Consider the following 15,854-nt stretch of genomic DNA (forward strand, 5'->3'; position numbering starts at 1 on the left):
GTTTTTCTCTTTCTGACTTACTTCACTCTGTATAACAAGCTCTAGGTTAATCCACCTCTACAGAAGTAACTCAAATTCATTCCTTTTTTATGGCTGAGTGATATTCCACACATTACCATATGTAAAATAGATAGCTAGAGATAGTGGCAAATTGCTGTATAATACAGGGAGCTCAACCCAGTACTCTGTGACAACCTGGAAGGGTAGAATGAGTTAGAGGGTGAGAGGGAGGTTCAAGAGGGTGGGGACATATGTGTACTTACGTAAGACAGAAGTCAACACTACATTGTAAAGCAATTTTCCTCCATATAAAAATAAATTTTAAAAAACGTAACAAGGAAAAAAAAAAGTTTCAGGATTACTGCTGATTGAAGTAATCATTTCCAAAGTCCAGATTTCCCATGGAATGTTTGTTCTGACAGCGCTCTAGGTGTTGTTAGATCTCTGGGACATGACCTTGTGTCAGCTAGCAAAGGGGAAAAAAGATTTGTTTGGATTATTCTATAAACCCTTTTCACTGTGAGTACCTATTGTTTCCTTAGCCATCTGCAGATTAGTTCTCTGGATACCACAAACTGGATACCACAATTTTTGTTTAAGGTAAGTGACATAATGATTTCATTTGTAATTTTAAGATTTCAAAATCATAGATCATGCTTCCAACAAACTTGCCCTTTCATGCATGAAAATACATAACAGATTACAGTCTTTTACCTTCCTTTTAAAGTAAGATGTAACTATTTTGCTTAAACCTCAAAAGAACCAAAAGGTTCATATTTCTTACAGAAGTGTCCTTCCAGAGAGCTGCCTTGGTGAATCAAGTTTTTCTATGAGATAAACTACATTTAAAAGTAAAGCAAACATACCTTTTAGCCAAAGACTAGTCATGTGCCTGGGCTCCCCAGATAGCACCAGCAGCAGTAAATACAACTTCTTGAGCTTCTAGGGCATGGGCAGAAGGAAAAAATAAAAAATAAGAGATTCAAGACATTTACAAGAAGATGGAAAGGAAGAACTTGAACTTAGGGTCAGACTAGAACATCTTCTGAACCTGTCAGGTAAGATGTGCTGAACTGCCTTAGGAACAAATCATTCATGTGAGTCAAGGACATGGTAAGGTGATGGATCAGAATAAAATGGATTTCACTCTATAATAGAATTCTCCACATGCTCACATAGCCATCTTCAATGGTTCAATGGAACTGCTCATTTTTAGAGTTCAAGAGGGTTGGCAATGAGAAAACTTCCAGAACTGCTGCTCTTCTACCATGCTACTGCAGTGGAAAATTTTTCTTAACTATGTTTCTCTACTCACTGAAAATTTTTTTGTTCCATGTTTATATGAAAATTGTGTGGTAATGGGCATAATGCCTGCATGAAATTTTAGATATCTCCAAAATGTCTAAAGATGTTAAAAATCGATAAATAAGGAATGCTTTGATATTAGATGCTGGGCTATGATAATAAAAAAATAAAAGAAATAATTATCTTTATTTGAATGAGAATTATTTTAACATAAGTCAACTTTTCCTTATAACAATAAAATGTTATAAAAGCTACTGATTAGCTATTTTATTAGCATCTCCTCAAATAAGAATCTTTGGCGTTATCATCTTCATTTATAGCATTTTCCAAGTTGTCTCAGAATAGTATAGCCAAATATGAGATAAGAATATTTTATATGGATTCTGTTATTGCAGTTTTATGATAAGAGGAATAAAATCCACCTATACTTTTCAAGCTTTTGGAAGTTAAAACAGAGTGTCTGCTGAGAATTGAGAACTAGTAATCTTTTGTAATTCAATTTTGCCCGATCATTTACATGCTGATCCCACAAAATAAGAATTTATTTTCTTTACAACTGAATTATTCTGGAACATATCTATCTCTTCAAAATTTAATAAGAAAAAGATCAAATAAATAAACAACAGGAAAACCCCCTCTGTTTAGATCTCCTTCCTTGCTGAAGCGGTTCCTGCTTGAGAAGGTCCCAATTTGGGGGTGGGGGATGGGATGTGGTCTGTCTAGTGATTAATAAGAAAACTTCATATTGTTTAGAAGCCTCAGGGCCCTTGGCAGCTGGTAGAAAGCCAGTAGAAAATCATTCAATCTCAGCTTGGGTCTGATGTGTAGCATATAGAACTCATACTATGTATTTGGTTTGAACCCCGCCTAATTTCTGGACACTCTTATCCCAAAGTCCATGGTTCTGTATTGCTGAAGAAAACCAGAAAAGGTGAGTTAAATACCAGTGAACTAAAATTAGGCTACCCTAGTGGCTCAGATGGTAAAGAATCTGCCTGCAATGTGGGAGACCTAAATTCCATCCCTGGGTTGGGACGATCCCCTGGAGAAGGGCATGAAAAACCCACTCCAGTACTCTTGCCTGGAGAATCCCTGTGGACAAAAGAGCCTGAAAGACTACAGTCCATGGGGTCGCAAAGAGTCAGACATGACTGAGAGAACTAAAATTGGCAGGCAAGTGCAGTGGTCTTTAAAGGAGTCTCTTGTTTTTATGATTGAAACAGCCTATGGGTGTAGCAACTTACATGTATCCTATGGCTGATTCATGTTGATGTATGGCAGAAACCAGGTCAATACTGTAAAGTAACTATCCTCCAATTAAAAATAATTTTTTTTTTAAAGTTTGGATAAAAATCATGAAAAGCATCTTCAGTTTCTGTCTACCCTCCTCAGACAGTGATAATGAATTCTGTTTCTTTATAACTCATTCAATGAATACTCAAATAGGTGTCAATTCCATTTCAAATTAAAGGACATATTCAGCCACATGTCAGTGGATTTTGTTGCTTTTATTCTAGGATTTTTCTCTGAGCTTGTAGGACAATTTGAAAATGTTTACTGACTGACATACTAAATGATGTAAGTTAGAAAGACAAATGCCATATGATATGGGCAATATACAATATGATACAAGTGAACTTCGGAGAAGGGAACGGCACCCCACTCCAGTACTCTTGCCTGGAAAATCCCACGGACGGAGGAGCCTGGTGGGCTGCAGTCCATGGGGTCGCTAAGAGTCGGACACGACTGAGCGACTTCACTTTCACAAGTGAACTTATTTACAAGACAGACTCATAGAAAGCAAATTTATGGTTACCCAAAGGGGAAAAGGGTAGGAGAGGGATAAATTAGGAGTTTCGAGTTAGCAGATACAAACTACTATATACAAAGGAAATAAACAAGATCCTACTGCATAGCACAGGAAACCATACATCCAGTTTATTTATATATATATTTGGGCTACCCTCATAGCTAAGTCTATAACCCTTAGCTAATCTCTAACCCTTGTGGCTCAGATGGTAAAGCGTCTGTCTACAATGCGGGAGACCCGGGTTCAATCCTTGGGTCGGGAAGATTCCCTGGAGGAGGAAATGGCAACCCACTCCAGTACTCTTGCCTAGAAAATCCCATGGACGGAGGAGCCTGGTGTAAGCCACTGTCCATGGGGTCGCAAAGAGTTGGACATGACTGAGCAACTTCACTATCTTTCTTTCTTTCATAGCTAAGTCAGTTAAGAATCTGCTTGCGATGCAGGAGACCCAGGTTCTAGTCCTGGGTTGGAAAGATCCCCTGGAGTAGGAAATGGCATCCCACTCCAGTATTCTTGCCTGGAGAATCCCAAGAACAGAGGAGCCTGGCAGGCTATAGTACATGGGGTTTTAAGAGTCAGACACAACTTAGTGTCTAAACCAGCATCAGCATATATATATATATATATATATATATATATATACATATACATGCATATATATATACACACATATACACACATATATATACACATATACATATATAAATATATATAACTAAATCACTTTGCTGTATCCTGGAAATTGTTGTTGTTTTTCAATCCCTCAGTCATGTCTGGCTCTTGGTAACCCCATGGACTACACAGCAAGCCAGGCTTCCCTGTCTTGCAGTGTCTCTCAGTTTGCTCAAACTTATGTCCATTGAGTCAGTGATGTCATCAAATCATTTCATCCTCTGTTACCCTCTTCTTCTCCCACCCTCAATCTTTCCCAGCATCAGGGTCTTTTTCAATGAGTCAGCTCTTCTCATCAAGTGGCCAAAGTATTGGAGCTTCAGCTTCAGCTGAATATTCATCAGTCCTGACAATGAACATCAGGACTGATTTCCTTTAGGACTGACTGGTTGGCTCTCTTTGCAGTCCAAGGGATTCTCAAGAGTCTTCTTCAGCACCACAGTTCAAGAGCATCAGTTCTTCAGCATTCAGCCTTCTTTATGGTACATTGGTACCTGTCTACTAGAAAAACCACAGCTTTGACTAGGTAGACATTTGTCGGCAAAGTAATGTCTCTGCTTTTTAACACACTGTCTAGGTTAGTCACAGCTTTCCTTCCAAGGATAAGTGTCTTTTAATTTCATGGCTTCAGTAACCATCCACAGTAACTCTGGAGCCCAAGAAAATAAAGCCTGTCACTGTTTCCACTTTTTTTCCCCCATCTATTTGCCATGAGGTTAATGGGACCAGATGCCATGATCTTAGTTTTCTGAATGTTGAGCTTTAAGCCAGCTCTTTTACTCTCCTCTTTCACCTTCATCAAGAGGCTCTTTAGTTCCTCTTCATTTTCTGTCATTAGAGTGGTATCATCTGCTTGTCTGAGGTTATTGATATTTCTCCCAACAGTCTTGATTCCAGCTTCCAAGTTGAGCTTCATCCAGCCTGGCATTTTGCATGATGTACTCTGCATAGAAGTTAAATAAACAGGGTGACAATATACAGCCTTGACTTACTCCTTTCCCTATTTGGAACCAGTTTGTTGTTCCATGTCCAGTTTTAACTGTTGCTTCTTAATCTATAGATAGGTTTCTCAGGAGGCAGGTAAGGTGGCCTGTTATTCCCATATCTTTAAGAATTTTCCACAGAGTTTGTTGTGATCCACACAGTCCATGGCTTTAGCATAGTCAGTGAAGCAGAAGTATATGTTTTTCTTGAATTCTCTTGCTTTTTCTATGATACAATGGATGTTGGCTATTTGATCTCTGGTTCCTCTGCCTTTTCTAAATCCAGCTTGTACATCTGGAAGTTCTTGGTTTATGTACAGTTGAAGAGATGGGAATACCAGATCACCTGACCTGCCTCTTGAAAAATCTGTATGCAGGTCAAGAAGCAATAGTTAGAACTGGACATGGAACAACAGACTGGTTCCAAATAGGAAAAGGAGTACATCAAGGGTGTATACTGTCATCCTGCTTATTTAACTTATATGCAGCGTACATCATGAGAAATGCTGGGCTGGAAGAAGCACAAGCTGGAATCAAGGTTTCCAGGAGAAATATTAATAATCTCAGATATGCAGATGACACCACCCTTATGGCAGAAAATGAAGAAGAATTAAAAAGCCTCTTGATGAAAGTGAAAGTGGAGAGTGAAAAAGTTGGCTTAAAGCTCAACATTCAGAAAACTAAGATCATGGCATCCAGTCCCATCACTTCACGGCAAATAGATGGGAAAACAGTGGAAACAGTGACAGACTTTATTTTTTGGGGGCTCCAAAATCACTGCAGATGGTGACTGCAGCTGTGAAATTAAAAGATGCTTGCTCCTTGGAAGAAAAGCTATGACCAACCTAGACAGCATATTAAAATGCAGAGACATGACTTTGCTAAGAAAGTTCCATCTAGTCAAAGCTATGGTTTTTCCAGTAGTCATGTATGGATGTGGGAATTGGACTATAAAGAAAGCTGAGCACCAAAGAATGGATGCTTTTGAACTGTGGTGTTGGAGAAGACTCTTGAGAGTCCCTTAGCCTGCAAGGAGATCCAACCAGTCCATCCTAAAGGAAATCAGTCCTGAATATTCATTGGAGGGAGTGATGTTGAAGCTGAAACTCCAATACTTTGACCACCTGATGTAAAGAACTGACTCATTTGAAAAGACCCTGATGCTGGGAAAGATTGAAGGCAGGAGGAGAAAGGGACAACAGAGGATGAGATGGCTGGATGGCATCACCGACTCAATGGACAAGAGTTTGGGTAAACTCCAGGAGTTGGTGATGGACAGGGAGGCCTGGCGTGCTGCAGTCCATGGGTTTGCAAAGAGTCAGACACGACTGAGCAACTGAACTGATACTGATAACTGTTGACACCTAGCTTGGAGAATTTCGAGCATTACCTTACTAGCATGTGACATGAGTGCAATTGTGTTGTAGTTTGAACATTCTTTGACATTGCTCTTCTTTGAGATTGGAATGAGAATTGGCCTTTTCCAGTCCTGTGGCCACTGCTGAGTTTTCCAAATTTGCTGGCATATTGAGTGCATGTTTTGTTAGAGATACAAAAATCAAAATGGCAGTATTAGGGGGCAAGTATGGTTTTGCTAACTCCATCCATTAACTCACAGATCCTCAAGGCTGCACAGCACATGGGGAACTACTGATCCAAGTTTTCTCTGGCATTTAGCCACATCTGAGCAAACCCTCTTGTGGTCTGGGTGGTGAAGTTCCAAGCATGTAGATTAGTATTACTAGAAATCGAATGAAAGGATACATCTCATCTAAGAATGTGGAGTCTGGGGCTTACTTGTCATGTAGCTTCAACCTTATGTACCTGCTAAAGCCTCAGCCTCATCATCCCTAAAATGAGGAAGTTTAACCTAAAGGTTTCAAAGACCCTTTCCAGCTCTAACTTCTCTGAGTCTAAAAGTAGAGATAATGGGACAATGAACTCTTGAGCAAGCTATTAATACCAAGATGCCAGGAAACTAAACAGAGCTTCAGAAAGAAAGGTTCCAGAGTCCTTCCCCAGTCCCAGAAAGGTATGAAAAACTGAAAGGAAGTACTAGGTAATACTTGAGGGTACTGTCTGCACAAAATAAGTAATTATCTTAAAAAGTGTAAGATCATATAAAAAATTCCATTTGGAAATGGAATGTGATACAAATATTTACTACACACTTTGATTGGTTTTTTTCCTTTACAGGGTTTGTTTTCATTCTTCTAAGTGATACGATCTCCTCTTTGTAGAATTTTGTCTTTATTTAAATTAGCAACATCATTTAGAATTTCTTCTACACAGTGCTGGTAATGTCCTCAGTTTAACAACATGAGAACTGAAGGATCATCCTCTCTATCACATTTGCAAAATAAATGGTGGTTTTCACACTGGATTACATACATTTTAGGGCTGGTTTAGGGAATTGGAGGAGAGTTTATGCCCACTGACTTCAGCCTGGCTGGCCAGTGGCAGCTTCATTTTTATTCTGTATTGGAGTTCTACATAGATTTCTTTTTTTTTTAAGTTTCACTGCTTAAAAAAAGGTTGACTTTCCTGACTGGGTTTGAACTACACCATACTAACTAATTGTACATTATGATATACCTTCATTCAATGAACACTTACTGATGCCTGTTCTTTACCCAGCCAATGTGATAGATGTTGAGTGGTAAGATGACTGGGATTTGGTACTGACTCTTAGTCTTGTGAGCCACTTGGGCTTCCCTAGTGGCTCAGATGGTAAAGCGTCTGTCTGCAATGCAGGAGACCCGGGTTCGATCCCTGGGTTGGGAAGATCTCCTGGAGAAGGAAATGGCAGCCCACTCCAGTATTCTTGCCTGGAAAATCCCATGGACCGTGGAGCCTGGTAGGCTACCGTCCACAGGGTCGCAAAGAGTCGGACACGACTGAGCGACTTCACTTTCACTTTGTCTTGTAGCCTATCACTCACAGTTCAGAGAAACTTAACTAGTACTGGGATTTTGAACTATGGGAATGTCCACCCTAAAAGTCTTTAGAAATAGGATTTATACTCATAAGGTTGTGAATTTATACGTGTTGACTTAAGGAAGGCAAGATGTTTTCAAAGATCATATTTGAGGCTGTAACCGAGAATGATTTGTTAAGTTTTACCCCATGAATGTTTGATATGTATTACATCATTTCTTTTCAGGATCTGGAGGCCCTCCAGGCATGGCCAGACACTCTGTCTTGTATTTTATCCTGCTGAGTGCTCTAATTGACAAGAGCCAAGCCTGTTTCTGTGATCATTACCCATGGAGTCAGTGGTCCAGCTGCTCAAAAACCTGCAATTCTGGAACCCAGACCAGACAGAGGTGGGTGTGGGCTTTGTAGCTTTTCTATGTGCCCTGGGAAACCTCAAGGACAGAATTAGCAAAATCAAAAAGTGCCACACTAAGCAATGGGAAAGAAAATATATCTGCAAGTATAATTTTTGCAGAGTACAATCTGCAAAAAAATTTTTTACTTTTAAAAAGAACTCATGAATTTGGATGGAATTTGATGTCTTTTCCACGTAAGGTTAAAGTGGAGTCTACTTTTGTTCTCTCCATAAAATTGAAGCATTTTAAAGAAATTCAATTAAGAATCTGTGCAATATTTTCAGTTGACTATTTAATTTACTTAGAATCACTACTTGGGTTTTTTTTTTTTTTTTTTTCAATCAGCACATAACTCTGCTTGCCTACAGTTAGTGAGTTAATTATAGAGAATTTTCTACTCATTAAACTGAGTCTAACAGGACCTCAATTGAGCAGCACTGCTAGCTATTAGCTCGATTGTTGGCATGGACAAGAAGGCAAGAAAACTGTGTTTTACTTGGTAACATTTAATAATTCAGTCTTTTCATTAATTCAGATTATTCCTCCCCCATAGTTTCTTTAAATCTGTTAGATATTTCTGTTCCATGAAGACGCTCACGTGACTTGGAAGAAAAAAGGCATATACTTAATGTGTTTTTAACTGTTATGGAACTTTTTAGAGATCTAATTTAGAAAACTATTTTTACATATGTAGTGTGAGTCTCATTAAAATCACCACCTGATGGCCTCAATAAACCATCTACTCCGGATGTAAGAACAGATTTGTTCATAATACTTCCCTACTCAAGAGTCCCTTAGTAGCTCACTACTGCTGCTGCTGCTGCTAAGTCGCTCAGTCGTGCCCGACTCTTAGCGACCCCATGGACTGCAGCCTGCTAGGCTCCTCGGTCCATGGGATTTTCCAGGCAAGAGTACTGGAGTAGCTCACTACTGCCTTCCAAATAAAGTACCATAATAAAAATTCATCCCTCTCAATTATGCTCTTCTCAGGTGCATCCCACAAACTCCTCCATGGACATATCATACTCCTTCCCTGCTAATCTGTGCACAAGCTGTTTCCTCTTAACACCCTTCCCTTTGTTGCCTGGAAAACTCACGTGGATTTTTCAAAACATATCTCTCATGTCACTTTCTCCTTTCATCTTTAGCCCCACAGAGCTCTGGCTCTATCTCAATCATTGTACTTACCACATTGCATTGTCATCTTTTAAGCAATTAGCAGAAACTTTCTTCTTTCTTTTTCTTCCAGTCCCTCCCAGGAATTCCATCATGGCAGGCTTCATAGACGTGTAGCCTGTGCATTCACACAGGACCCCACTCTGAGAAGGGCTGTGGTTTGGCTTCATGCTCTGCCTCCTCTCTTTGGAAATTCTTAAGAATTTATGAATATGTGTTGCTGTTCAGTCTCTCAGTCATGTCTGATTCTTTGTGACCCCATGAACAGTAGCCCGCCAGGTTTCCCTGTGCTTCACTATCTCCCAGAGTTTGCTCAAACTCATGTCCATTGAGTCGGTGATGCCATCGAAACATCTCATCCTCTGTCATCCCCTTCTCCTCCTACCTTCAATCTTTCCCAGCATCAGGGTCTTTTCCAACGAGTTGGCTCTTCACATTTAGGTGGCCAAAGTATTGGAGCTTCACTTTCAGCCTCAGTCCTTCTAATGAATATTCAGGATTGATATCCCTTAGGATTGACTGGTTTCATCTCTTTGCAGTCCAAGGGACTCTTAAGAGTTCTCTAGCACCACAGTTTGAAAGCATCAATTCTTTGGTGCTTAGCCTTCTTTGAACATGTGACCCCCCCCCCACTTTTATTTTGCTTTGTGCCCCACAAATTATGGACCCAGTCTTGAGTTCCATTAAGTGGTAAAAACTGTACATATGGTGGACTGCTTGATTTTCCACGAAAACCTCTTTCCTTTTATTCACTATAATTGATGCTCAATGAATATTTTTCTTATGGGGCTGGAGCCACAGTAAAGACACTCATTCTAAGCAGCTTTCTCCTCCTTATTATAGACGGATTGTTACAGATAAGTACTATTTTGAAAACTTTTGTGGCCAGCTTTGTACCAAGCAGGAGTCCAGACAGTGTAACTGGCAAACTTGCCCTATCAATTGCCGCCTGGGAGATTATGGACCCTGGTCAGACTGCGACCCTTGTGTTCAAAAACGGGTAAGTGAAATGTGGGTATATTCAGGAAATCAGAATCATAAATTCTCAAATTCCCTGACAAACTCAACAATCATAGAAATGACGAATTACTTTAATTTCTGGAAATAAATTGTCCCAGCTTCCACTGAGGGAAATATTTTAGGGGGAGGCAGGATTCATTTGACATGCTTTATTGGCATGTGAATACCAAAAAAAAGTTCTGCCTGCCACCCCCCAAACCCTGAGGATTGGTGTTGCACTCACCCAGCTCTGATTTCCACTGCCTCTGCCCTGTGAGAGCTCACAAAGCAAAAACAGGTGCTAAAAAATGTGCAGTTCAGTCCAAGATTTAAAATCAGACAGAAATGAGGTACATTAATTAAAATGACTCCTTGCCCTTTCTTTAACTGCCCCCTGCTAAGGGAAAGTCCCTCGATTTGTTTATTGTTCCCAGCTGCAATATTTACCTACCTCAAATTCATTCCAGGTAGGGCACTGGCCCGGGTGAATCCCAGTCAGGGTAGGTGCTAAGCATTCAGACATTAGGGAAGTAAAAGGAATTGACCCAATACAAGGAAAGCACCCACTATCTCACAGAGATAGTTAGGTTCCTTTGCACACATCATCTTATTCAAACTTCACATCACATTGTTTTTCTACCCATTTTACAGATGAGGAAGTTATAGCTCATTAGGGGTTAAGTAATTTACCCAAGCACACATCACTAATGAATAGAAAGCTACGTATTGAACTTGGATTTTTCTGACTTTAAAGTCAGTACTTTTGAATCCTATTCTATTTCTATCCTTCCCTGACTCTTTGATTTACTACTGACCATTTAAAACCTTTCAAAGTGTGGAAAATGTGCCAGCTTTGGTTTCCACAGTGACTTTCTCATACAAAAGCCCGCCCCCATCAATCCTTTCACATTTATCACTTCACACTATCTTTGAGGAATAAAAGGGCTACTGTTACGACCTGGAAGATTTATTGCACTCAGGACATGCTCAGTAAATATTTGTGCATTTGATTTTGATTCAATTTAGAATCCTATGATTTCAGAGTTAGAAATCTTCAGAAATTTGTTGTCCCACTTCCTCGTTTTACAGGTTGGAAAAACGAGACCCCAAAAGTATTGACTTCCCTAAGAAAACACAATAACGGAATTGGAAAAAAATCATTAGTAATTTAGCAAATGCCACTATAGGAAAAATCACTACTGTGACTGAGAAGCCCAGTTTTCTTAGATACTTTCTGGCTTCGACCCAGCCTCAGAGGTATTCACCTTTCTCTCCTTTCCTTTGAGTTCAAGGTTAGGTCCAGCCTCAGAGGTATTCACCTTTCTCTCCTTTCCTTTTAGTTCAAGGTTAGGTCCATCCTGCGCCCCAGTCAGTTTGGAGGACAACCATGTACGGAGCCTCTCATGACCTTTCAGCCGTGCATTCCATCCAAGCTCTGCAAAATTGAGGAGATTGACTGCAAGAATAAATTCCGCTGTGACAGTGGTAATGTACTTTTGAAAAATGTTCAGTCTTCACTAAAAATGACTAAAGTTATTCCAATTGACTCCCAGAGAAAGTCATGATAGAAAAGTCCCACCATATTTTAAGCCTAGGGAGACAGGGATGTTATGCTACCAATTACGTACTATTCATGTGTAAAATTACAGCTTTCAGGCTATAATCATCTTGACCACTTACCTGATTCCTTTGCTCATCAAGAACAAGTTCCCAGGTTCCTACACTGTTATGAAACAGGAGGAAGAGAATGAGGAGGAGGAAACAGAGGAGGAAGCAGATACTTTTAAAAATCGGCTATTAATAAGCACAACTGAAATAAGCAATTGAAAAGGAGTGATGCATTTTAAAATTTTAATATGGTTTATTAAGATAAGGATGTTAATGCTAAGATATTATGTAAAGGGGATGGTTAGAGATGATGTAACAAATTTTCTGGTACAGTCCATTGAATGATTCCAAAGATAATCACAAAAGAGGAGACTGCAAATGATTTAAACAATGGCAACATTCCCTTCAAGTTCAATTCTCATACAGATTCATACATTTTGATATTTAAGTATTGTTAGATTATAATCAAACCTTGAATATACTACTTAATCTATGTATTCTCTTGCTAATTAATAGCTTTCCAAAGCTCAGCATGTTGAACCATATAGGTCAGATTTCTGCAAACTTTTTCAGGAGAAGTCCAGGTGGTGAGTATTTTAGGCTTTGCAGGCCATACAGTCTATGTAGCAACTATTCAGCTCTGGAATCGTGGCATCAAAGCTGCCACGACTTGGCAGTATACAATAGACAGTATATTCAACAAATGAACATGACTATGTTCCAATAGCATTTTATTTACAAGAGCAAGTAGCAGGTCAGTTTTTGTCCATGGGCCATAGTTCACTGATTCCTTGTATAAATAGTCAATTTTAGTTAAAATAAAATTAGAGTTCTGATGAATAAAATCCAAATTATTTGCATACTCTAAAATACATTGAAAAGTAGAACTAGATGGCAGATTTCAAATTCCCATAGAAAACTGACCCCAGACTTGGACATAATGTTTCTCTTCTCTTACTCTTTGCTTCCTGCCTTCAGCTTTACCAATCTTTTCTGAAAGTCAGACAGGAAGGCTGGTTCCAGGATTTTCTCTCTGTACCTCATCCCCAGAACGGGATGTGAGGGTGAGACATGGGTAGGGAGATATACATTATGCCTATGTAAATAAGGGGCTTCCCAGGTGACCTTAGTGGTAAAGAAACCACCTGCCAATGCCAGAGACACAAGAGATGTGGGTTCGATTCCTGAGTGGGGAAGATCCCCTGGAGGAGGAAACGGCAACTCACTCCAGTATTCTTGCTGGGAAAATTCTATGAACAGAGAAGACTGGCCGGCTACTGTCCATAGGGCCTCAAGGAGTCAGATGTGACTGAGCAACTGAGCAACCAACAACCAACTGGAAGCTAACAAGAGGCAAGAAGGATCTTCCCAGAGTTTTGGAGGGAGCATGGCCCTGCAGACATCTGGTTTAGACTTCTGCACTCCAGAACTAGGAGAGAAAAAGTTTCTGAATTTCCGTTTATAAATAAGGTCATGTCACATATTGACAAAACAGGGAATATGAGAAAAACCTTGATGGCAATGGCTAAGGGGATACAGACCTAAGCACTATATTCAGAATATTAAAAGTTTAAAACTGATGCACATCAATTTGAAGCTTGAAGGGTAGTTTCTGGAACAGATTACCAGGGAGAATTCTTATATTCAGTAGATGATAAATTATGAAATTTATTATGAAAGAGTTTGTTTATGTCAAAAATATCCACAAGTCTGAGAAGTCTTTAGATATATCCATGTGCTATCAGTTCAAAATGAGTGATTTCAGGAAAGTTACTGGTATAGGCACAGCAATCTCTACTTCAGCAGTAATACGTCCATAGCTAGTGATATAAACTGAACTATTGAAATGCATCTGTAATGGTTGATAAGCAGCTGCTACCCTGAGCTCTCTTAGTGACCTCTGCCCTACTGTCCAGATCCCTTCATCAGAAATTCCTAGATCTTCCCAGGATCCAACCATTAACTAGTTAATCTCTGGTACAAATATGGTTGGCATCCATTCTGACTGGGTAATGCCATGGGCTCTTGGTTGTTGAATATTCCACTGAAGATGATATACCACTGTACTCTCCTAAAAACATCCACTAATGCCACTCTCAAAGGAATAAAAGATTGGATGGACCATTATTTGTCTGACATATCAGGATGATGTAAGTCATCCTGACAAATATCAGGATGATATTTGGATCAGTTAACAACAGAAAAAAATCTCTATCTTTCCTTTCCACTCTCATGATTGCTCTTCAGAATCTTCCAAGGCTAATTGTATTATTTTGTTTTGTTTATTTTTTTAAAATATTTTCCATGGGTGCACTGTGTCCCTCCATTCTGAACCCTCCTCCCATCTCCCTCCCCACCCCACCCCTCTGGGTTGTCTCAGAGCACTGGCTTTGAGTGCCCTGCTTCATGCATCGAACTTGCACTGGTCATCTATTTTACATATGGTAATATACATGTTTCAATGCTATTCTCTCAAATTATCCCTTTAATGTATGCATGGATCTTTGAGAAGTACCCATGAGGCAAATCCCCACGCACTATGCCAACTCCTCTCAAAGTGCTAACTTTAACACAGAGATGAGAATTTGCAACTGGTTATAAAAATAATATACCATGTAGTAACATAAATCAATTCAAGTAAATAGGAAAATCATATATAATTCTAAATGACTACATAATTCCAGGTGTAAATATATACATGCATGTGTTGGCTAAAGCAAGCTGACTTCTACAAATTCTGTACTATTGAAATGTCCCTTCACCTCTGCCATTCCTTCTTTAGTATAGGATATATTTGTGGCTTACAAATCTTTCCCCTTCCTATTCCATTGTGTTTCCATGACCTGGAACCATTCTCAACTGTGTCCCATCAGTCCTATTTCACACTGCCACCCATTCCTAAACTTCGCTCAAGAGAAGTCCTCCTGCTTTCATCCCTACCCTTGCTAATGTTGTTGTTGCTGTTTAGCCACTAAGTCGTGTCCAACTCTGTGCAACCTGTGAACTATAGCCTGCCAGGCTCTTCTGTCTGTAGGATTTTCCCAGCAAGAATGCAGGAGTGAGTTGTCATTTCCTTCTGCAGGGGATCTTGCCGACCCACGGATCAAACCTGAGTCTCCTGAATTAGCAGGTGAATTCTTTATCACTGAGCCACCAGGGAAGCCCACCCTTTTTAACAGAGACTCTATAATATCCCTAAAATTGTTAGCACAAGTTCACAGTGAAGTCAAACAAACCAAAATGTCAGAGTTTGGAACACAGAAAGGTTAACTGCAGAGCCATACAAGGAGATGAGTGGTTCAAGCCCTAAAAACCCCTGAGCTCCCTAAAACATTTCAGTAAAGCATTTTTAAAAGCCAGGTAAGGGGAGGGGGTCACAGGATATGTGATCAGCTCATGCACAGTTCTCTGACTGGCTGGTGATGAGGTAACAGGGTTGTGTCACAGAGGTTAATTTTATCAGTCCTTAGGCTCCAGGAAGCCTGGGGCTACGTGTTCATGGTCATAAAGAGGTTAACATCTTCCATTTGGTAGGGGGTTTTCACACCTTTGAAACAACTCAGGACATGTGCATCAAATGTGTGTGTATATTCAGTAGGTACTTCAGAGAGGAGCTAAAGCAGAGGATACGAGAGAAGGCCAGCTGGGAAAGCCCCACAGGGTCCTGCTCCATTACAGAAGTATCAAATGAATAGACTTTCTTACATATCTGGTACCCTGATCACAAACCTAGGTTAATGAGAATTGTATCTTGCATGTGTATCCCTACCTCCATCTGATAAAATGTGAGTTTTAGAGTAAAATATAAAAAATCAGCTCTTGTTCAAGTTTATAAGTACTAGGTTCAAAACTTTTAAAAACTGTGAGATGTGTCATTTTTTTCTCCTTTAGGTAAAGCATCTCTATTTCAAACTAAATTACCCATTCTGCACTGCTGTAGGAAAAGCAAACAAGAAAAACCAGAGATGT

The 15,854-nt window shown here is 39.7% G+C and overlaps 1 protein-coding gene across 2 annotated transcripts in view; it reads left to right on the plus strand.

Annotated features, from left to right (window-relative positions):
* The first annotated feature begins 410 nt into the window (after window positions 1-410).
* The window catches only part of C6 (complement C6), a 77,246-nt gene continuing 61,802 nt past the window's right edge, over window positions 411-15,854 (plus strand). The window contains exons 1-4 of one of the 2 annotated variants that reach the window (XM_019983049.2): window positions 411-600; window positions 7,934-8,096; window positions 10,122-10,278; window positions 11,618-11,762. In XM_019983049.2, the coding sequence (XP_019838608.2) occupies window positions 7,954-8,096; window positions 10,122-10,278; window positions 11,618-11,762 (445 nt within the window). In that variant the 5' untranslated portion in view covers window positions 411-600; window positions 7,934-7,953. Of the gene's footprint in view, window positions 601-891; window positions 1,059-7,933; window positions 8,097-10,121; window positions 10,279-11,617; window positions 11,763-15,854 lie in introns of those variants that run through there. The other variant, XM_070774719.1, reaches the window with a different exon arrangement.

This window comes from Bos indicus, chromosome 20, assembly GCF_029378745.1.
Source record: "Bos indicus isolate NIAB-ARS_2022 breed Sahiwal x Tharparkar chromosome 20, NIAB-ARS_B.indTharparkar_mat_pri_1.0, whole genome shotgun sequence".
Lineage (NCBI taxonomy): Eukaryota > Metazoa > Chordata > Mammalia > Artiodactyla > Bovidae > Bos > Bos indicus.